At 41.6% G+C, this 23,424-nt stretch overlaps 1 protein-coding gene across 4 annotated transcripts; it reads left to right on the plus strand.

The window, feature by feature from the left end:
* The first annotated feature begins 204 nt into the window (after positions 1-204).
* Positions 205-22,633, plus strand: DLK2 (delta like non-canonical Notch ligand 2). Of its 4 annotated transcripts, none has more exons than XM_087966063.1 (6): positions 205-724; positions 5,492-5,593; positions 10,407-10,476; positions 11,483-11,613; positions 19,750-19,894; positions 20,168-22,633. In XM_087966063.1, exons 2-6 carry the CDS (start codon positions 5,521-5,523, stop codon positions 20,931-20,933), a joined length of 1,185 nt encoding a protein of 394 aa, XP_087822189.1. In that variant the 5' UTR covers positions 205-724; positions 5,492-5,520; the 3' UTR covers positions 20,934-22,633. The 4 variants fall into 4 exon arrangements, with proteins under 4 accessions (XP_087822189.1, XP_026535524.2, XP_087822166.1 ...); XM_026679739.2 differs by having other exon boundaries at positions 464-724; positions 10,413-10,476; XM_087966040.1 differs by lacking the exon at positions 205-724 and adding an exon at positions 916-1,090.
* Positions 22,634-23,424: the final 791 nt, after the last annotated feature.

Below are 23,424 nucleotides of genomic sequence, written 5' to 3' on the forward strand. Positions count from 1 at the left end.
AAATACACGAAGGCTTTCGAAAGGCCCACGATTATTTGTCTACACTGTGGAGTTTCGGGTCGATCCTGGCAGCTCTGAATTCGAATCGCAGAAGGGGAGCCCCACTCAGCGGGCTAGAGCAACGGGGCAATTTGCACGCTGGGACGAGAACGCGGGAGAAGAACTGCTGGTCTGGCCGGGAGGGAGGGAGGAGGAGGAGGAGGAGGCGCCAATCTTACTCCGGTTTGGAGAAAGGCGTCTCTCCTCCGCTCCCTGCTCCCCCCTCCCTCCCTCCAGCATAGGCTAAAGGAGTCGCAGGTGAGAGGTGATCTGGCTGGGCGGGAGAGGAACGTCCGCCTGCGGTTTGGGGGCTCTGGGTTTCCTGGCTCCCTCCTCTCGCAATCGTCGAGCTGCGGGAGGCGGCATGTCCCAGGGATGTGTAGCCACACGCAGCCCCTGGCAGCCGGCCTGAGCGCGCACGGCGGCGGCGGCAGCAGCAACAGCAACAGCAACAGCGGCGGCGGCGGCGGCGGCTGCCGCAGCAGCAGCAGCAGGAGCGGGGAGGCTCGCAGGCAGCTTCGCCGCGCCTCCCGAATCCTCCGTGCCCGGGCAGGGCAGGGCATGGCAGCCCCCCTTCGCCGATCCCCGCGCTAGTCCCGAAGCAAGGAGGGAGGCCAGCAGGCACGCCCCCGGCCCGGGCGTGGGGGGGGGCGGGAGAAAGCAAGGAGCCGCCGCGATCGCCGAGGTGAGGAAAAGGGGCAGTTGTTTGTCTGCTTTTGGGGCGGGGTGGGGGCATCCGAGAGGGGAGGGATGCGCGCAGGGAAGAGGGGAGCCAGGGTGGCCTGGAAGGGATCCGGGGAAATTGGGGGGAAAAGAAAGGTAGGTCTAAAATGGGAGGGAGGATCCCACGGCGGGCGAGGGAGAGGGAGAGGGAGGCGGGCGGGGAGGGGAGGCGCTGCCAGGGCGAGCTGGCACAGCAGGGTCTGCCCTGCAAATGGAAGCAGGCGCGGTGGGGATGTTTGGATGGCGGCTGGCGGCGAGAGTCCTCAGCATGTGCGCTGCGGCGGCTGGGCGAGAGCGCTCCTCCCCTCCGCACCTGGAAGGAGCGGAGGTGACTGTGGGTTTGGGAAGGGTCTGCCGCCCTACCTTGGGGTGGGGCTCTCGGGGAGAGGCTGTCAGAGAGGCTCGCCTGCCAGGCGGCTGCGGCGGCGGCGGCAGGAGCACGTGGGGGCTGCTGGGAGGGGTACTCCGCGGTGGCCCTCCGTAGAGGCGCCCTTTTCTGGGCCGGCGGGAATCCGGAGGCGAGCCGGGTGGAGAAGGGACCAGGCGATGCGGAGCCGCCGGAAGAGCGCGGAGGCAGAGGATGTGGCCGGCATAGGCTGAAGGCCTTTTGGTTTGGGGGGGCGCACGGAGCTCTCCGCCGCCTCTGAATGAGGTTGTGTATTCATCTCTCTTGAGGTAAAAGAGCTTGAGGCAGAAGAGCGGTATATTACAACCCGCCCTCCGAGAAACGGCAGTGTTGAAGAGAAGTACCATCTAAGCTACCAAACCGAGGCGAGGTCAACTCTGCTTATGCTGTCGCGACGGGGGACCGGGTCCTTGTCAAGTTGCCTTTTTTTGTCCAGCTTATATTGGAAGCTGCCCAGAGTTGCCTTTATAGGCATGGGCGGCAACACAAATTTCATAAATGAAAGTTGTAATACGGTTAGACAAATCCACATTGCTTTTTAGCGGTAGGCTTTAAACATCAGAAGCATATGCATACAGTGTAGAGAAGGATCACCAATTCTACCCAACAGGGCTTTTTCCACAGTAGGTTTGTTACTTGGCCAATCTTGCCTTTGTAAAATTTGAATAATGCTTGTTCCTTTCCTGGGGCATGGAATTAGAATCTCAGATCTAAGAGCCATGTTCTAAAGCAGCAGAAATTGCTTCCATATTTTAGGATAACATACAGACCTCTGCTTTTTGTAATGCACTTTCTCAGTGCTAATTTCTTCGATATATCCTCTCTGGGTTGTCAGTACATCAACTCTAAAGGATCAGTTGAAAATATTGGAAGGAGAGAAATCAGCATCTTATCTAGTTTCTTGATGAATTCTTGAGTCAGTAACTCTGCTGTATGTAGTGGTGAGCGACCCCACCATATGATTTCAAATGGTATTGCATAACCTATAACCCAGAAATGTAGAGGAGTATCTTTTTTTTCACCCTCCTAGGGCACTCCAATCCAGCTAATTCAGGGAAGCCACCTAGTTCAACCTTGGCAACTTTAAGACTTGTGGACTTTGCTGGCTGAGGAACTCTGGGAGTTGAAGTCCACAAGTCTTAAAGTTGCCAAGGTTGGAGACCCCCTGAACTAGTTATAAATGAAAAGATTCCTTTGGAATCTTATTTGCTGCCTGTGAAAGGAATAGTTTCTTCCCAAATCATTAAATGGAGAGATTGAAGTGGCAATATTGAGAACATGATTTAAGTGAGACTGAGAAAACTACCATTTTATTACTTGGAAAAGATGCTACCAGATTCCTTATGATTTTGGGTGACCATGGACAGGTGTCCTACAGTGAAAATTGTGAAGAACATTCAAAGCAGTTCAACCTGAACTGAGCTTCTAATAAATTTATGGGGGAAAACAATTAGAAAAAGTAATTGATTTATGATTGCTGGTGACTTAGGTCACATCTCTGCTTTGAAGACTTTATTGGGAGTGGAGGGGAGAAATGACCTTTTCAATGACATGTGGCATTCAGCTGGGTCCTAATAGCTCAAGAGGAATTGGTTACCAACTGTTCATCCTTAATCCATAAATTATTTTATAAGATTCACAGGAATCATTTTGTCCTTCCCTGATATGCAGCAGCTGTTCAGCAGCACAAAACACTACACCACGACATAATACTTCAGGATAAGAAATGAAAGCCAATCTGCTAGCCAATTGGAACAATAGGATTTTAGGGAAATGGTAGAGTTCGGTTACCCACAGCAGAACGTGACCAGAATTCTATGTAGGCTCATAAAAATAACATCCTCTAATAATCAAACATGCATGGAATCTTTATTGTAAACTCACCCAGAATATCTTTTCAACAAGAATACATCCAGCTTCATGAGATCAACAATTCTGAAATGGGCGCAATATGCTTGTAATTATATTCTTGTCTTTTCATATTGCCTTAAGCTCTATCACCACTACAAAGCAACAAAAGTTTTTACTTACAATAACAATGTTACAGTGACTTTTGGGATTGTAGTTTGGGGGAAGTGCTGAGAGACTGTGGGTGGGGGACTTTGTTTTCCACCCAAAACAAAGGAGCAGCTGGTGCTTCCTCTGTTCTGTACACAAAAATTGACTGGACTTGCTGTTGCATTTAGTTAATAGCAGCAGTGGTTCAGCATCTTTAATTCAAATGTGAGGTGGTTATTTTAAGAGTCACAGGTTGGCACATCCTACTCTCTCCACTTTTCTTCGTTGCCTTAGCATCTATTTCACACCTTTAGTGAATAAGGCTATAGCTGCAGCCAGGGTGAATGACATGGCTGCAGGATCCCAGCTCCCCCACTTCTTAGTGCCCTAACAACTTATATATTCTTAAATCTCTTTCATAAAACAAGGACTAAAATTGGTTCACTAAATCTCCACCAGACTTAAAACTTTTTTGCACTTGGTTCCCCCAATGTGAAAAATGAAGCCCAAAATTCTACTTCTGCAACTCTAATTATAGTAATATATCCTTGCTATTCTATCTGCAATTCTTAGCCGCCAGGATCCTCCCCCCTCCTTTTTTTTAAAAAATGCAGCCTCTGGCTGCAAAGATTTGTCTGGCAAAATTCCCTGCCAAAAGAGGGAATAAATGTTAAACCAATACGTCTGTATGTTGGTGTGTGCACGCACATATACATTATGTATGTGTAAGTGCGCGTGTGTGTACATATGCAATCTATGAGGTTACCTTAGAATTTGAAGAAAGGTTAAAATGTTACAGCAGGTTATGTTTTGTTCCAAGATTGAAGAGAAGAGGTTGTGACGCTTCTTTCAGTGATATGGTCCATACTTACTATATATTTGAGATGATGATGGGGGAGAAGAAGAAGAGGGCAGCCATGATGCAAAAAAGGTGTATCTGTCATAAATAGGATGAGCTGTGATTGTGGTGGGAAAGGAGCGGAGGAAGTTGTCCATAGTTATCTTTGCTTCTTTAAAAAAAAAAAAACTGGGCCGGGGTCTTTTGGGAGTTATTTTTATAGATTTGGAGTCTTTCTGGATGCAGTATATCATGACTTTTCACCTGGTGTGATCAGTGAGGATTCACACAGGTGTCAAAGAGTAGCTCAGGTCACCTGCATTGCTGGATCTACAAGTTTCCGTCCTTTGCTGGCGTGAATAATGCTATAGAATAGCTGCAAGTATGTTGTATTTGGAAGAAAGGGAAAAGCCGGCATTTAGTAGGAACACACATGCTTTCTGGAGGGAAGATCTTGGGTTTAATTCCTGCCACTCCAGATAGTGTATCGAAAAACTTATGTTTTAATACTCTGAAGGTTTGCAAGTTGGAGCAGGCTAGCGTTGCTCATATTAACCAATATCCCCTAACATGATGGATTTGCAATTTTTCACAATGAAAGGGATGCACATATAAGTAAATCTAAGCTTTTTTTAAAATTTATTTTAAAAACCATTCCTTCAGAAATGTAGACAGCAGTCGAAAATAACATTGGGCTGTTCTGCCGGAGACATGAAGCAGTAGGAATAGCCGTGACTAAATAGCAACATGGTTAAATTCATCGTTCAATTTTAAACTCTACTTCCATTAAGTGTTCTTATGCTGCCCGGAGATGGAGATATTGTGAGAATTGCTCTGAAAACAGTGGGAATTATTTCTGAGCAGGGAGCAGAGGATTGCATTTTTAATTAACCAAGTAACCCCCAAATCTTTTGGGGGCTTCAACTTTCCTTCAGCTCTAAATGGGGTTACCTGTTCAGTACAGTTGGCATTTTACTTTGGAATACACATATTCCAAATATGGGGGCGTGCATAAGTGCGCCAACATGCCTACCGTCCCTGTCCTATTGTTTCTCTTATTCTTCTTTTATTTTTCTTATATGTACCCATTTCATGTATTCACAACTATGTATACACTTATACTTATTATCTTGTAAACAATTGGCAAATCAAATAAATAAATAAATATAATGAACGATGTCTTCAGAAGAATCTGATCTATGCCCTTGATTTTAAAGAAGGGCTTAGTTTTTCATAGATATGGGGCTGTTAATCCCTTCCCAAGTAAACGGGGAGAAAAGCTTTCTCCCCATTTACTTGGGAATAGAAGGAAGGGAATGTGTCCTATTGCTTACGGAGCACAACATGCAAGCTGATTCTTAAAAGGCTTCTCATTTTAACATGTCTAACTTTGCCTCCATCCAAGGGTTTGGAATATAAGATAGCTTGATAGTGATTCAAGAGAGGCCAGCAGAGCAGGATTCTGATCTTGTCTTTGTTTCTCCTAGGTGACTATCTCGGTGGGGCCACACTGATCATGCCCAGGAGTTTCTGTCTTCGGCTCATGTCCTTGCTTTGGATCCTTGCGGCCCATCACCACTTTATCCAAGGTGAGGATTAACTAAACATTCATTTGAACTCTCTAAAGGGCCGCCAAAGAGAAGAGAGCATTTTATTTTGTCACGACACATATAATTCTCTCTGAGTGGTGAGTCTCATTTGAAGAAGGTTGTTCTTCAGGTGCCAAATAACCACCTTGGCAAAATTAGTGTCCAGGATTAGGCTGAGGTTGGGATTCCTTCCCAAGACAGAGAAGGCAGCCAAAGAAGAGTTTGGATCATGAGGCGAAAGAGTTTTGTGGACGAGGCGATGGCAAAGAAAGCATTATGTCTGTGGAACTATTCAGATTTGTTTCCCAAATGGTGGTATAATATATGGGCCATGAAGGTAGCAGGGCAAGAGAGTCTTGCACTAGTGGTGTTTGGGTGCGCGCAGACCCCAGTAGGAGTTAAGTGTATAATCCACCATAAAAATATTATAAACATAAAGTAATCCATCATAAAAACCATTGAAAGATTTTAGAGTGGTAGATGGGCTTCAGGCGAAAATTGCCTTGTTCCTCACAATAAGCCATAGTAATATTAATAACAGATTGATACGACATTTTTCTAATGGTAAGAAATGTCCACTGCAGAAAAATTGCATTGACATTGGAAAAGAAACAGTTATTCCTGGGAAATGGTGGCACAGGATTACCTTGGATTTTCCTAGGTCCCCATACGACAAGGGTCTCCAACTTTGGCAACTTTAAGACTTGTGGACTTCAACTCCCAAAGCTGGCTGAGGAACTCTGGGAGTTGAAGTCCACAAGTCTTAAAGTTGCCAAGGTTGGAGAGCCCCTGTCATAGGAGATGTTTTCCCTTTGAACAAATCCAATACAGCCTTAACACGGAGCACGAAAATGTCCACCACCACCCCAAAAAATTCTCCACCTGAATCTTTTCACGCAAAGGGAGAAAAGGGTGTTTTAAAATGGAAACACTTACTTTGGCCTTTCACTGTGATGTATCTCTGCTTGCATCTGGAATGAGTTTGGATTGGAAAACATGTTTCCAGTTGAATTGGCTGACATTCAGGATGTCTGTTCTGTATGCTGTGCTGGCTGTCCTGCATGTGAACTGTTTGCCTCACTGCATTTTAAGTTTTAATGTAGGCAGCGACACCTACTGGACACTCTGTGGATGGCCTTACAATATTCCCCGAGGACCAGAAATAATAAAGAACGGAAAAGGCCACTAATAGAGGCTACATTATTATTAATTTAGTAAATATTCAGGCTGGCCATCTCATATACATGATTCTGGGTGGCTCATGATTCAAATAAAAGTTATAAAGCCAATGGAGTTAAAAGCAACTAAAATAAGATAAAATGCTTGAATTTTGCTGTAAGACCAGGAAAAGAGAACTCTGATTATTTGTTAGATATTAGATACCGTGTTTCTCATATAATAAGGCCGGGTCTATTGTTGAAGAAACAGGGTATATATATATAATTTTTAAAAACCCTATGAAACCCTACTTGGGCTGTGAGAATCTCATCTGAAAGTTGTGTTGTTATTGTTTACCTTGTTCCCTGAAATATTTTCATAACTTATTCTTGTTACACTCTGGTCTGTAAAGGAAGTTGCTATTATCTGCTACTATCTTCATCCTGGAGAAAACCTCAGCTTTGGGCAGATGTTTTGATGTAGGAAATGACTATCAGAGGAAGGATTAATTAACCCTTTTCCTCCATCGCAGTCAACTACCCCCCCGGAACAGAATTAGATTTCCATTTTTAAGGTATACTATTGTTATCAGTCATCATACGTGATTTAGTTTTCTCTGTATTATCTTAACTGTCTCCCGATGGAAACCTTAGCATATCCTAGAAGTACCTAACAATAAATGATTGCCCCTCCTCAATGAAAGAGAAGCCAGCTTTGTACACCAGAAACTAGAATGGAGACAAGGATGGAAAGAAGTAATGGTAGGAAATTGAAAGAGAATGGCTCAGTTACAGCCTTGGAGATACTTAGATAATTAAAAAGAAATCCACACCTTGGAACACTTCTAATTCTTGTCTCAAGTGATGGGGCAGAGAACTGGAAGTATTAGTGGCATTGAAAGTGAAGGAATCCATTCCAGTTTCTAGACTATTCCTCAGTTTTAGTTGATGTGGTTCTAGCCATTCTTGCTAGATAGCGCTTCTTTTCTTTCTCTGTGTTACACTTCTCCGTGATGGCTGATGGGAATCCAGAAGAGACTAGGTTTTGAATCCTGGTGCATATTTTACATTGAGCCATAATGTGGTTTTCGTGCTTGGTTTGGGAATCCAACGGATTGAAGCTACTCTGCAAATCATGGTTAAACAGTGTGGAAACTCAGATAAGGTCTCACCATCACTTTCTTTTCAATAAATATTGTAATCAGTCTTGTAACATTGCAACTCCAAGACAGGTATCACCCCAACCACCACCAGCTGCTATTGTGCACAGTAGATCCCCATTGGGGTTCCTAGCTGTCTGTGGGTGACTGTTCTTAAATTGCTACAGTCATTCTGATTTTAACCAAAAATTGGTTGAACAAAATTATAGCAGAATAACAGAATTGGAAGGGACATTGGAGGTCCTCTAGTCCCACTCCATCTCAAGCAGAAAATCCTATACCATTTCAGACAAATGGTCATCCAATTTCTTCTTAAAAACCTCCAGTATTGGAGCACCCAAACTTTCGGAGGCAAATTGTTCCATTGATTAATTGCTCTAACTGTCAGGAAATTTCTCCTTGGTTCTAGGTTGATTGTCTCCTTGCTTCTTGTCCTGCCCTCAGGTGCTTTGGAGAATAGGTTGACCCTGTGAAAAAGGTGTGTTGTCTCTGAAATGTGCCCTCCCAGGTTTCAGGTGTGTCATCCAACATGACTCTGGAATAGGGGTGGGGAGTAGCTGTTGTTATCTGATAGTCTCTTATGACCTTGTCCTGTACATAATTGGATGGAAGACCTTCTCTGTGAGATTAGTTATGGAGAACAGCTGAGATTGCTGCTTACCTCTCTATAGTGTACCAACATTATTTCCAAAAGTCATAGATTATGAGGCCAAGTTAGTTCCCCAGAATTATGATTCTGGGAAACTTCATTGGACCTGGAGTCTTAGGTAGTTCAGGCATCATGGGAACCATGACAACCAAGGGCCTGGTCCAACTTATTCAGGGCCTGATTCACATGGAGGCTCACACATTGGATTTGTTTTTTTTTTCTTTCGAGGCAGTGAAATTGTGATTTGGGAGTTGGGGATGATAACATCAGTCCCTGGCCCTAGAGTTGTTCACAGTGACCTCTCCATGAAGGGAGCTAGGGCCTCTTGATCAGTCCACCTTAAGCACAACTGATGGACTCAATGCAATTTCAGAAGGAGTTGCCTGTTTCCCTCCAAAGCTCTGGCACATAATTCTGCAGGCTTTGGAATGAGCAGTTTGGAATGAGCACATGGCAGGGGCCCTATGTTAGATTATGCTCATGAGGATTCTGTGGTGACAGGTCTTGTAGAGCTGTGGTTTTAGAGTTGTGCAAGAGGAAGTGGCACAAGAGATGCCTTGTGCGCTTTGGTGAAGGATGAAGAGCAAAGCCGACTGAATTCAGAGAAACCCCATCATGGACAACCTCTGGAGGGCTTAACTTGGAGATGGCAGAACTATGTTGGCCCACTTGGATCTTTTGGCAACATTGACTATGGTATCTTTCTAGACCAGCTTTGGTGAATGGGAGGTATTGATTTGCAGTGGTTGATCTCCTTCCTATGCAGCTGGTTACAGTCAGTATTGGTGATGGGGGAACAGAGGCTTAGTTCTAGGTTTCTGAAATGTGAAACTTGATCAAGTCTTTCACTGATCTTTTTTGACATCTGCATGAAAGTGAGGTCATTTGAAAGCATGAGGTAAGGCATTATTGGTGTTAATAATACCCAGTTATATATTTCCATCCTGGCCCAGAAAGGTGATTCTGTTGGAGTTGTGTCTCCAGTCCTTGGAGACTGTGAATGTCCGAATGGGGGAAAACGTCCAGATCTATTCTCTATGACCCAGAATGCAGGACATAGAATAAGGAACAAAAGGTACAGAAAAGCAGATTCTGCCAAACGATAAGAAAATATACTGCAAGAACAATTCCACAGTGGAATCAATTATCAAAGCAGTAGTGGGCTCCCCCTCATTAGTTGGGCAGGCTGCATAATTTTTATTTGGATACCTAAATGTCCTTCCGTGTATATGATTCTGCAGACCTGAACTTTCAGGGAAAATGTTTAGATTGAAATGATAAATGCACAAGACCTACATAATAAAGGAATAGGTGAAGATGGCCGGATACAGTGGAAGATACAGAAAGATACACAGAATTTGAAAAAAAGTATATGCCTGAAATGAAAAGGAATTTTCTGTATCTTGGTTCCAGTTTGGTATTTCTTGGGAGAATAGGATTTTGGCAAAGTTTCTGTCTTTAAGTGCTTTTCCATTTCTGTGAGAAAGAGAAAACCATATGCAAAAGAATAAATGTGCAGTTATTCCAATGAAGTGAGTGGAGAACCTCAAATAAACTGGTACTAATTTCATGGATTGTAATGTTTTAGTTTACTTATATTTTATTCCTTTTATTTTATTATTAACTTTTATGCCACCCATCTTGCTGAGGCGACATTCGGTAACATAGAAGTTTAATACCCATGAAGAATCTTGGAGTGGGATCCGAGGTTTTTTCTGATTTGACCAGTCTGTATTAAGAAGGATCCGTACTATTATGTCAGTCTTATACTTTCAGCCTAATGTTGATGTAGTTAACAACTGCATTCTTGGCTGTGATGTATATAAAGTTCTGTGCTCTGTTTTAAGTTGCAGGTGATGACTGCAGTGACCACTGTAATTTGGCCCACGGCAGCTGTGAAAAGGATGGCAAATGCAGGTAAACAATTTTTTGATGCAAGTACAATATAGCCTTTGTGTGGCCTTCCATTTTGTCTTCCATTGCTTTCTTTTCAATATGATATAGTGTAACAATGCATATGACAGTCACAAGAAGACTTGTCTTTCTGTGATTCTGTCACAGAAGCCAAAGAGGCTATGACACCCAAAGAAACACTTTGTTTCAGTAAGTAACGTAGTAACATAGTTTTCAGTAACGTAGAAGCTGAGGGAAGGATTTAGCTTAATTACTTATAGCAAGATATTCTCATAAGAGAAGGAGGGCCTATGGAGCTGACATCAGCTGTGGGTTCTTGAAAAAAAGAACTCTGGACATAAGAATAGTAGACTTATTTAAATTTGTATTCTATATTATTTTGTACTGTTTTAAAAGTTTTGTTTTTATGTGTTATGACATGCACTGCCAAGGGTCACTTGTTGAGATGGGCAGCTATAGAAATCAAACAAACAAACAACTTGATGGAGGTGTAATGATTAGCAACTAAAACTAAATTTAGCAGTGGCTATTGAAGATTTATTGGCTGGATGATCCCGAGATAGACCACCAGACAATTTGATATATTAACTAGTGGGATGTTGCTTTGAATGGCGTTTGAACACTCTTCAAATGGAATTGGAATATTCTGAAGAAGTAGGTTGAAGGCAAAGAGGAAGAGGCACTGGGAAACCATTTCATTTTTGACTGAAAACAGATTGTTTCCCTGAGGCAGAAGTTAGATGGAAGCTGGGTTCTACTAACTAAAGCCAAAGGGAAAATATCCGTATCAGAGACAGAATTCCAGTTCAGTATCTTTAACTTTTTATTGACCTCAAAGTAGATAGTAAGGTGTTAGGAATAGCCATTGTGTGTACATATCAGACACACATTATGGATTACACACAGAAGTGGAAAAGATTTAGGCTGCAATATTTAGTATGTTGGGGGGATCCTTTGACTACACATCTTATAGTATCTCTGCTCATCCAGACTTTGCATTCTTTTGCAGATGTGATCCCGGTTGGGAGGGAAAATATTGTGAATACTGTGTGAGAATGCCTGGCTGTGGCCATGGGACATGCCACCAGCCCTGGCAATGCATTTGCCAAACTGGCTGGGCTGGCAAGTTCTGTGACAAAGGTAGGTTGCTCCAATTGAAGCAGGATGGAAAAATCTTAAATAAAATCTGGGCAATGGAGACAACACAGTATTAGAAGTGGATACGCTTGCCTAATGCTGCTTTACACTGAAATATATATTTGTGGTTTTCCTGGGTTCCTTGTGGGATGTTCTCAAGACTTAGTTGGGGATTCTAGAAATTAATCTGAAGGGTTTTGTGTGCAAAGCTTGCTAGAATATGGAGTTAACTTCTTCCAAATTGCCAGACTTCACATGAAATCTGGGAATAAATTTCTTTCCTGAAGCTTGACCCCACACTTGGTAGTCAAACTACAAAAAATTCAAGGACATGGCACAGCAAGATATGTAGCTTTTACTGTAGATGTTGGCGCGCATACAAAAGAAGTCATATCTGCAGAGAACAGAATTTAACTCCATACATGTAGTCCTCCACTTACAACAGTTCATTTAGTGTCCATTCAAAGTTAGAGTGTCACTGAAAAAAAGCGACTTATGGCCATTTTTCACATTTATGACTGTTGCAGCATCTCCATGGTCATGTGATTTACATTTGAATGCTTGACAACTGGTTCATATTTATGATGGTTGTTGTGTCCTGGGGTCAGGTGATCATCATTTGCGACCTTCTGACAAGCAAACTCAATGGGGAAGCCAGATTCACTTCACAGCCGTGTTACTAATTTAACAACTGCAGTGATTCACTTAATAACAAATGTGGCAAGAAAAGTTGTAAAATGGGGCAAAACTCATTTAACAAATTTCTTAGTTAGCAACATAAATCCTGGGCTCAATTGTGGTTGTAAGTTGTCCATGTAGTTCAGACCCAAGGTTTAAGCCCTAGGCGTTTTCTCCTGCATTTTAAACTTCAGGTCGGGGTTTTTAGGTCATTTAGTTCCCAGCTTTGAAAACTGACATCTGTATTTTGTCTGACCTTAGTTCCTTATCTCATTGTTAGCTTTAAAATGACAGTAGCAGTTCAGCCTAATCTCAGTAATCATATAGCCTTGTTAGCAGTGTCTCCTTGTCTTTGGAGGGGTGTCTTTTAAGAAGACAACAGTTGCTAGAGTTCTTGGTCCTCTTCCTTTCAGACTGGACTTATCTATACAAGCCTCAGTAGGACTAGGTGCCTCCTTGTCAGGCAGGGTAAAGACAGTGATAAGGTACTTCTGAAAAAAAAAAGCCCTTTTTAATTTTAGCACTTTCAGTATGAGTGGGGCCATTCAACAAAAGTGGCTTTTATTGAATATTGCTGCCACTTCATTCCATCCCTTGCAAGGTTTCCCCTTCAACACACTGTTGGGTCAGCAATCTTCACCCTTTGAACATTTCACCCTGTTTGGAGGAACGTTCTTACATTCTGAGAATGTGTAAAGCATGGATAAAGCATGCATCTAAACTCAGCTATATTAACATGTTAGGTTGGTTCGTTGTTGTATGAGTGGGTTTCAGTGGTTTTTTGGGAGAAAAATTAAAAAGTAGCTTCTTGGTATGATGAAGAAGGAAGTGACAAATCCAGATGATAAATTATTTTAGGAAAATGTTATTCCTTTTGATCTAACTATTCCGTTCTATACTTTCTTCCTCCTGGAATGTCATATTGTTTATTTCAGACACTAAGTATGCCAAAATAAGATCCTGTCTTGTATATGTATATGTATATGTATATGTATATGTATATGTATATGTGTATATATATATATATATATATATATATATATATATATATATATATATATATATATATATATATATATATTTGTTTTCTTAAGTTTTAGGGTACTTACATGTATGGTGTTCGGCTTGGTTCGGGTATTTTCCCACGTCATTGTAGTTCTTTTAAAGTTGTAGCAACGTTTCAGCAGAATCTCATCTGCCATCATCAGGCTTCTGTATTGTGTCCGTCTGTGGGTCAGACTTTTACAGTGGTTTCAGATTTAAATTTGGGGCAGCCTATTGCTGTGCCAGAATGGTTTTTTCTTCATCCTGATTGGTTGAGAGTCTTGGTCTGTGTTTATTGGTCTCGGAGTTTGCTCTGTTCTGCTTGATGGGTGTCTCTGATATCTTCTGTCTGTTTTTTCAGTGTGTTTTTGTGGATCAAGCTGATGATTTTGCTTTTGTGGAAGCCGTTGGCTGTCAGTACTTTAGTCAGGGTGCATAGTTCAGCCTTAATGTGTGTCTTGTCTGCCAGGCGTTTGGTTCTGGTAATTAGTGTTTTAGCCACGGAGTTTATCTGTGCTGGGTGGTGGTGGGATTGGGCGTTGAGGTAGCGGTTGGTGTGGGTTTTCTTCTGGTATATGGTGTGTCCTAGTGTGCCATCTGTTTTTTTGTAGATTAGTACATCTAGGAATGGTCATGTTCTAATTTCTTTAATTTTTTCAATAATTTTTCCTGTTTGTAAATGCCTTCAGAATCAGCTCTCCAAGTTGTAAGTTGTTTTATTTTGTCCCAAAGTAGAGGGTGGATTTTGCTGCTCAGTTCCAGGTGTAGTGCTAGCAAATCTTTGTTTAACTGATCTAATCGGAATCTCTTACTGTGGTGCAAAATCACCAGCTTGATCCACAAAAACACACTGAAACATAATAGAGACCCAGAAGATGAACAGACCTATGGAACAGCTGTCCTGCCCTACATAAGAGGTACTACAGACAAAATTAGTAAGGTACTACACAGACATCACATCAGGACTGCCTTCAAAACAGACAGAAAAATAGCAGCCATCCTTAGCAACCCCAAAGATAAAATTGACCTGGAAAACCAAGGCATATACGAAGTCCCCTGTGCATCATGCCCGGCCACATACATTGGACAGACCAATAGAAGAATAAGTACCCGCCTGGATGAACACAAAAATGCAGTCAAAAAGCTGGAACACACTTCCTCACTAGTCCAACACATGGAAGCTACAGGTCATAGCATCAACTTCAATGGCACCAAAACCCTGGCCACTATGGAAAACCCTAGCCACAGAGTCATCAGAGAAGCCATAGAGATTGAAAAAAGACCAGAAAGCATGAACAGAAGAGATGATTCCACCAGGCTGTCAATCATTTGGAAGCCTGCACTCACAAACAAAAAAATCTCCACACCACAAGCCAGGCAAACACCTGGGCACAAACAGATCCCCCTGATACCTCCAGCTCAAACACACCCCAACCAGGCACCCAGATGAAACCCAGCTTCCTAACTAATGATAGCCGTCCATTTACCCGAAGCCAAGCTGCACTAAAGGCCTCCATTAAAGTAACACAATGCTGCCAGCCAATCAAGATACAAAAAGAGCCAAAAAACAGACAGAAGATATCAGAGACACCCATCAAGCAGAACACAGCAAACTCCGAGACCAATAAACACAGACCAAGACTCCCAACCAATCAGGATGAAGAAAAAACCATTCTGGCACAGCAATAGGCTGCCCCAAATTTAAATCTGAAACCACTGTAAAAGTCTGACCCTCAGACGGACACAATACAGAAGCCTGATGATGGCAGATGAGATTCTGCTGAAACGTTGCTACAACTTTAAAAGAACTACAATGACGTGGGAAAATACCCGAACCAAGCCGAACACCATACATGTAAGTACCCGAAAACTTAAGAAAACAAATATCAAACCTCTACGGGAGGAAATAAACAGCCAGATCAAAACCTACACGAAACTGGAAATTAAAAGAGCAGGAATACTATGTGACCTCCAATTCCTACGCAGCTGCAGAGACAACAATACTACACCAACCTGCTTCAAATTAACATTTCATCAAAGCACAGCAGCCACTAAACGTATCCTGAAAAGAACTGAAATGGCTCTACTACGGAACGAGCTCCACAGTAAGAGATTCCGATTAGATCAGTTAAACAAAGATTTGCTAGCACTACACCTGGAACTGAGCAGCAAAATCCACCCTCTACTTTGGGACAAAATAAAACAACTTACAACTTGGAGAGCTGATTCTGAAGGCATTTACAAACAGGAAAAATTATTGAAAAATTAAAGAAATTAGAACATGACAAGAAAACCCCAACAACTCACAACAACACCTGAAACAATTAGTGCACAACGTTTCCAACAGAGAACTCACCAAAACAGAAACAGATGTTCTAACCAAAGGATTCAATTATGCTATAGCACCCCAAAAATCCCCACAGAATCCATCATATGTGCAGTAGAATCCAGCCTAACTAAATTAAATACAGATGAAGCTGATAAAATAAGACACCAAGTTACCAATATCCTATGCACAAGCAAGCCACCCAAAAGCAACTTACAGAAAAATGAAATTAAAGCACTACAAACCCTGAAAAGAGATAGCAGCATAATCATCCTCCCAGCAGACAAAGGAAATGCCACTGTAGTAATGGACAGAAAAGACTACGAAACAAAATTGACAGACCTACTCCAAGACTCCACATACAAACCCATAAACACAGACCCAACCACATATCTGGAAAAATTAACCAAGAAGAAAATTATAACCAGCCACATAAGCAAAGAGATCCAAACACGATTATACCCAGAGAGAAATCTTCCAGATGCCCCAAACTATACGGCCTCCCAAAAATACACAAAGAAGGCATACCTCTCAGACCCATAGTCAGCTCCAGAGGAGCACCACTACAAAACCTAGCCAAATACCTAGCAAAGCAGCTACAGCCCCATGCTGAAACAGCAGCTTCACATGTACAAAACTCATACCACTTCTTGGAAATGATCAAAGATCTACACGTGGAGCAAGAAGATCTGCTTGTAAGTTTTGACGTGGTTTCCCTATTCACTCAAGTCCCGATAAAAGAGACCCTTGAAATCATCAAAAATAAATACCAACCAGCCAAACACCTCATGGAACTAACAGAACACTGCTTAACCAACACATATTTCATATACAAAGGACAAAGATACAAACAAATAGAAGGAGCCCCCATGGGATCACCACTGTCACCTGTCATTGCTAACCTGTTCATGGAAGAATTGAATCCAGAGCCCTGGCCAATGCCATCCTCAAACCCAAACTATGGTTAAGATACATCGATGACACATTCGTGATTTGGCCCCATGGACAAGAAAACCTAAACAATTTCCTAACACACCTAAACAGTGCACACCCCAAAATCAAGTTCACCATGGAAACAGAAACAAACAAACAACTACCATTCCTAGATGTACTAATCTACAAAAAACAGATGGCACACTAGGACACACCATATACCAGAAGAAAACACACACCAACCGCTACCTCAACGCCCAATCCCACCACCACCCAGCACAGATAAACTCCGTGGCTAAAACACTAATTACCAGAACCAAACGCCTGGCAGACAAGACACACATTAAGGCTGAACTATCCACCCTGACTAAAGTACTGACAGCCAATGGCTTCCACAAAAGCAAAATCACCAGCTTGATCCACAAAAACACACTGAAACATAATAGAGACCCAGAAGATGAACAGACCTATGGAACAGCTGTCCTGCCCTACATAAGAGGTACTACAGACAAAATTAGTAAGGTACTACACAGACATCACATCAGGACTGCCTTCAAAACAGACAGAAAAATAGCAGCCATCCTTAGCAACCCCAAAGATAAAATTGACCTGGAAAACCAAGGCATATACGAAGTCCCCTGTGCATCATGCCCGGCCACATACATTGGACAGACCAATAGAAGAATAAGTACCCGCCTGGATGAACACAAAATGCAGTCAAAAAGCTGGAACACACTTCCTCACTAGTCCAACACATGGAAGCTACAGGTCATAGCATCAACTTCAATGGCACCAAAACCCTGGCCACTATGGAAAACCCTAGCCACAGAGTCATCAGAGAAGCCATAGAGATTGAAAAAAGACCAGAAAGCATGAACAGAAGAGATGATTCCACCAGGCTGTCAATCATTTGGAAGCCTGCACTCACAAACAAAAAATCTCCACACCACAAGCCAGGCAAACACCTGGGCACAAACAGATCCCCCTGATACCTCCAGCTCAAACACACCCCAACCAGGCACCCAGATGAAACCCAGCTTCCTAACTAATGATAGCCGTCCATTTACCCGAAGCCAAGCTGCACTAAAGGCCTCCATTAAAGTAACACAATGCTGCCAGCCAATCAAGATACAAAAAGAGCCAAAAACAGACAGAAGATATCAGAGACACCCATCAAGCAGAACACAGCAAACTCCGAGACCAATAAACACAGACCAAGACTCCCAACCAATCAGGATGAAGAAAAAACCATTCTGGCACAGCAATAGGCTGCCCCAAATTTAAATCTGAAACCACTGTAAAAGTCTGACCCACAGACGGACACAATACAGAAGCCTGATGATGGCAGATGAGATTCTGCTGAAACGTTGCTACAACTTTAAAAGAACTACAATGACGTGGGAAAATACCGAACCAAGCCGAGCACCATATATATATATATATATATATATATATATATATATATATATATATATATATATATATGTGTGTGTGTGTGTGTGTGTGTGTGTGTGTGTGTGTGTGTGGTGTGTGTGTATAAAGTTTTTGTGGGCACTTACATGTATGGTATTCAGCTTTGTTCGGGTATTTTCCTGTCTTGTATATGTATATGTATATGTATATGTATATGTATATATATATATATGTGTGTGTGTGTGTGTGTGTGTATGTGTATAAAGTTTTCGTGGGTACTTACATGTACGGTATTCAGCTTTGTTCGGGTATTTTCCCACGTCATTATAGTTGTGCTTTTAAAGTTGTAGCAATGTTTTGGCAGAATCTCATCTGCCATAATCAGGCTTCTGTATTGTGTTCATCTGTGAGTCAGACTTTTGACAAAAATACCCGAACCCGTGGGAAAAAATACCCGAACAAAGCTGAATACCATATATATATATAACCTCAGAAAACAAATTTATATATATATATATATATATATATATATATATATATATATATATATATATATATATATATATATAATCTATCTATATCTATATCTATATCTATATCTATATCTATATCTATCTATCTATCTATCATCTATCTATCTATCCACCAAAAAAGGCACCAGGTCTTATTTTTGGGGATATCATCCACTGACTCACCTCACTTGTGTACATTGCCCCTGGCCTCATTTTCGCTGTCAGACGCCTTCAGGAACTTCTTCTTCTAAGGTCGGCAAGGCTTTCCTTTCAGGAAAGGCTTGCCAGCTGCAGAAGAAATGGGCTAGCAAGGCAGGTGTCAGGGTATGTGAGGCTTTGCTGCAACTGTCTGAAGGTAAGTAGTAGGGCAGCTCCACCCCCAAATCCCCATCCTAGCTTAATTTTTACCTGTGCACCATGGAATGGGCGGGTTCTTAATTAGGGTTTTTTTTTGGGGGGGGGTAGGGCTTCTATTGGGTGTATGTGTAAAAATTAAGCTAGGGCTTACTTTTGGGTAGGTCGTATTTTCAAAGAAACATGGTACTGAATGATGATGAAGTTGCTTTTTATCATTACTTTATTACCATCGTGTTTTGACATCAAGTTCATTAAAAGAAAACTTCCACCCATAAGTACTCCTCGACTTATCAACAATTATTTGTTTAGTGACCATTCAAATTTACAAAGGCACTGAAAAAAAGTGACTTATCATTGTTTTTCACACTTATGACCATTGGAGTATCCCCATGGTCATATGATCAAAATTTGGCTGCTTGGCAACTGGCTCATATTTATGATGGTTGCAGTATCCTGGGATCATGTGATTTCCTTTCACAACCTTCTGATAAGCAAAGTTGATGGGGAAGCCAGATTCACTTAACAACTAACTTAATAACTTCAATGATTCACTTAACAACTGTGGAAAGAAAGATCATAAAATGGGGCAAAACTTATTTAACTACTGTCTTACAAGCATAAATGTTGGGTTCAAATATGGTCAAAGACTCCCTAAAGGTGAAACTTGGGTAGATGACTGTAACTGTTATGAAGCACCTCCCTGTAGACTTCTATGGGATCCTCATCCTTTTTTGTGTATTTTTTAAAATTCTACTTCATGATTGTAGCATAAAAATATATCAATGGGGTTCATTTTATAGGTGGGATTTAAAACTGGCATGAGAAAATCAAACCCAAATATCTTTTAAACCCAGCTTTTATTTTTATTTATTTCAGATGTTCATGTCTGTGAGCATCAGTCACCGTGCAAAAATGGAGCTGAGTGTGTGTATGATCGTGACGGAGAATATTCCTGTCTGTGCCTTGAAGGATTCCATGGAAAGGACTGTGAGCTGAAGACAGGGCCGTGTGAGAAAGCAGGGTGAGCAATCCTGGTTAAAAAAAGACGATGATAGCAGAAGGATAATCTAAGACCAGAGCTCCTCTGCTTTGGTCACAATAAATTTTACATCTTAAAGAAAATGCCACGTAAATGAAAACAAGTGTAAAGATTGGGCAAAGATTGACCTAAACTTTTATTTTTACAAAGAGGAAATTGAAACTTCCAACTTTGTCAGGGACCTTATGGGGTTGTCATAATCTAATAAAAAAAAGCATGATGGGTCTTAATTTTTCCCTGATTTTGTCCTTTCAGATTTCCATGCAAAAATGGTGCATTGTGCCACGATAACAATGGCTTTGCTTCCAATTACACCTGCAAGTGCCTGGCTGGATTCACTGGTGCACATTGTGAGATTGATGTCGACGACTGCCTCATGCGTCCCTGTGCCAATGGCGCCACCTGCCTTGATGGCATTAATCGCTTCTCCTGTCAGTGCCAGGTTGGCTTTGAAGGACGTTTCTGCACCATCAACATTGATGATTGTGCCAGCCAACCATGCAGGAATGGGGCTAAGTGTTATGATCGTATCAACAATTTTGATTGCTTGTGTCCCGAGAGCTTTGCTGGGAAAACATGTGAGCTCCTAGCTCCAGAGGCAACCTGGATCACCGAGTCTCAGCCTGATGCCAAGGACCACAACAGGGCTCCGGGAAGCACAACCAGCAGTTATTCTTGGATGACCCAGTCTGAGCCATCCAAGGTTATGGTTACTGGAAAGCGGATCACTAACTACAGCGAGAAATCAAATGATGGCGGGCTGTTAATCTCTGTGAAAGAGGTGGTAACTCAGCAAGACTCAGGACTGAGTCAGTCACAGCTCATTTTAGTGCTTGTATTTGGGGGAATCACTATTGTGTTGGTCTTAGTGACTGTGTTGCTGCTGCTGAAGAATTGGCAGAGAGGGCGCCAGAGAAGCCAGAGCCCCTCCCAAACTGCAAGGAAGCTTCAGGACCAAGAATGTCAAGTGGGAATGTTAAGTACAATCTTGATAGAACCCAGGAAAACAACGGAGCTGTAAGGAGCCAGAATTAAAGCCTGGTTGATCTAGAAACGCCCACTGGCGACTCATGAGAATCCTTCCAGTTGTGTCTGGGGTCAGTTCTGGCTGCTTATCTACAAAGTGTTGAGGGCTCTGATGGAACTGAAGGCTGTGAATTGGCATGAAGGAAAGTATCCCCAAGGCAGTAAACCCTGCTTTGTGAAAAGAATTCTTGAATGTGTGCAGTAAATCCATTGGCATGTTGACTTCAACTCATCAAGGCAGCCAAGGGAACACTGGGCTAGGATAACCCTCCTTTTGAAAACAGCAAGTGGGTCAGAAGGTTGTTCTACATTGAATAATGGCATCAAAGGTGTCAGGACAGTTTGTAGGAGCTGAAACTTTGTTAGGTCTTCAGGCATCTGATAACTCTTGATTAGAGTCTTTGCAGATTTCATATGGCCTATTTACTTCTGAGAGTTAGAAACTGCTGTGGATATGCCCTGACTCTAGAATTCTGGTCCAAACAATGTTGCATTTTTCTACCATTTTCTACCATTTCTGCCATTATGTGTTTCCAATGACATTATCTTTCCAAGGGTCTCATAATGCCATGAGACAATTTGCTGACCATTTTTATTACTTTCCCCTTCTTTTCTATCTCATTTTCCTTTTTGTTTGTTTGTTTGTTTAGTTGCAAATGAAAAACAGATTCTGTATTATACTAAATCATCTCAGGAGGTTTGTTAATACTTTAATTATATATCATGTTGGTTCATCAACCCAGCAACACATTTCCTCAGCTATGGTGTCAAACGGGAGCAGAAACAAAACAATGTCCATTCTTTGTCTTGGATATCTGGTTTGACCCTTCACACTTGCCAGAAAGAAGATGAAATTGGAAGTAGAGCTCTGCTTTAGTTCCAATTGCAAGGAGCAAGTTCTTGAGAGAAAGAACTTAGGAGTGACATCAGAACAATTATATTGTTGGAGGATTCCACACAATGTGCAAGAATGTGGGAGAGAAGAGAAGAGGCACATGCTATAAATTTGGAGAGAAGAGTGCCTCAAGATCTATGTTGGATTCAATCAAAAAAGAGGTGGTAGAACTGCTGAAATTTTGAAACAAAAGTTTTAGGGTTCCAGATACAAAGCCCACTTTTCAGCATGGTTGTCTTTGTGCTGAGTTTTGCCTGTTTTCAGCAACAGGTATTCCTCTCCCATCTGCTGTTCCTTTTCTAAGGGAACATTGGAAGTTGTCTTACAGCAAGTCAGTTCACTGGTACTTTTAGCTCAGAAGCTGCCATATTGATTGCCATACTTCCCCAGGAATTTAGGTAGGAGTGTATCCAATCCTTACCTGGAAATGGCAGGATTTACAAAGTATACGATCACTTTACTTTCTCTATATCATAGTGAAGGTAATGATGCAGTTAATCAGAAAATATTGCATTAATGCTCTTTGGGTTGAGTGATAAAATCTGTTCCATTCAGTAGTATGTTCTATATTCCATCAAGATAAATGCAGAGCATGTAGAATGTTCATGTTGGCCTTGACTGCTCAGCTCCCTCACACCAGAAATATGTCAACACTTTAGGATCATGGCTAAGTTCCTAGGTTGTGTACATGGAAATACCTAAGTTAAGCAGAAAAAAAAAACCTTGAAGGAAAGATTATTTTTGTAATACACAATTGATAAATGCGTAACTTTATAAAATAAATATAGTAATTAAAATACCAACAACCAGTGCCTTCCTGCCCTCTCTACAGACGATCAGATTGCATCATCACAGCTCTCACATTTAACAAAATATCTTTTCTTTTGCTGAGGAGTGCCTGGAAAAGTTGCAGTAATAATGTTTCCACAAGTATTACATTCCTTAGTATAACTTTCCAACTTTTTATTGATAGTAATTTTGACATATGCAGTGATCCATTTAGCTAATAATCAGTGGCATATGGAACAAGCTGCAGACAGACGACATGTCGTGGCATCACACAAATGCTGCTATTAGGTACTTGCATTCTGCAGGCAAATGACATGTAGTGGCATTGCACAAATGCTATTAGGTACCTGCATTCTAATGTTTGACATAAATACATAAATGACATTAGGGTGATGTCGTCTCCCATGATGTGTTGGGTCAACATAATTGCACAAATGCTGTAATTTATGTACTTAGGACAGACACTGGCACACAAATACATGAAGGCATTGCATGATGCTGTTACTGCACGTCATTTTGATATCATGGCTTACTGGTAAAATCAATATACATGCCCACATGTTTACCAATTAAAATGGATGAATATATTGGCAGATAAGGTTGTTGTCAGAAACATATATATAAAAAGGGCAAAGGATATCAATCTAGGGGGGAATGGGGATGATATTCTGAAATAAGATTTAAAAAATACAAGTGATGCAATATTTTTATTAGGATCAACCAAAATTCACAAAACAACAGCTTTTGGCTTCTTGATTTATTCCATGCACCTTACTACAATATATTCATTTTTTTCATATCT

Source organism: Notechis scutatus, chromosome 1 (assembly GCF_049901735.1).
Source record: "Notechis scutatus isolate UNSWTSFEM ecotype Mainland chromosome 1, rNotScu1.2, whole genome shotgun sequence".
NCBI lineage: Eukaryota > Metazoa > Chordata > Lepidosauria > Squamata > Elapidae > Notechis > Notechis scutatus.

Bases quoted from the DNA above. Each gene is read 5' to 3' on its own strand.
- DLK2 (XM_087966040.1), top strand. From the start codon at position 1,003: ATGGCGGCTGGCGGCGAGAGTCCTCAGCATGTGCGCTGCGGCGGCTGG. The intron at 10,477-11,482 runs GTAAACAATTTT...ATTCTTTTGCAG, and splicing joins GAAAAGGATGGCAAATGCAG to ATGTGATCCCGGTTGGGAGG. The intron at 11,614-19,749 runs GTAGGTTGCTCC...TATTTATTTCAG, and splicing joins TGGCAAGTTCTGTGACAAAG to ATGTTCATGTCTGTGAGCAT.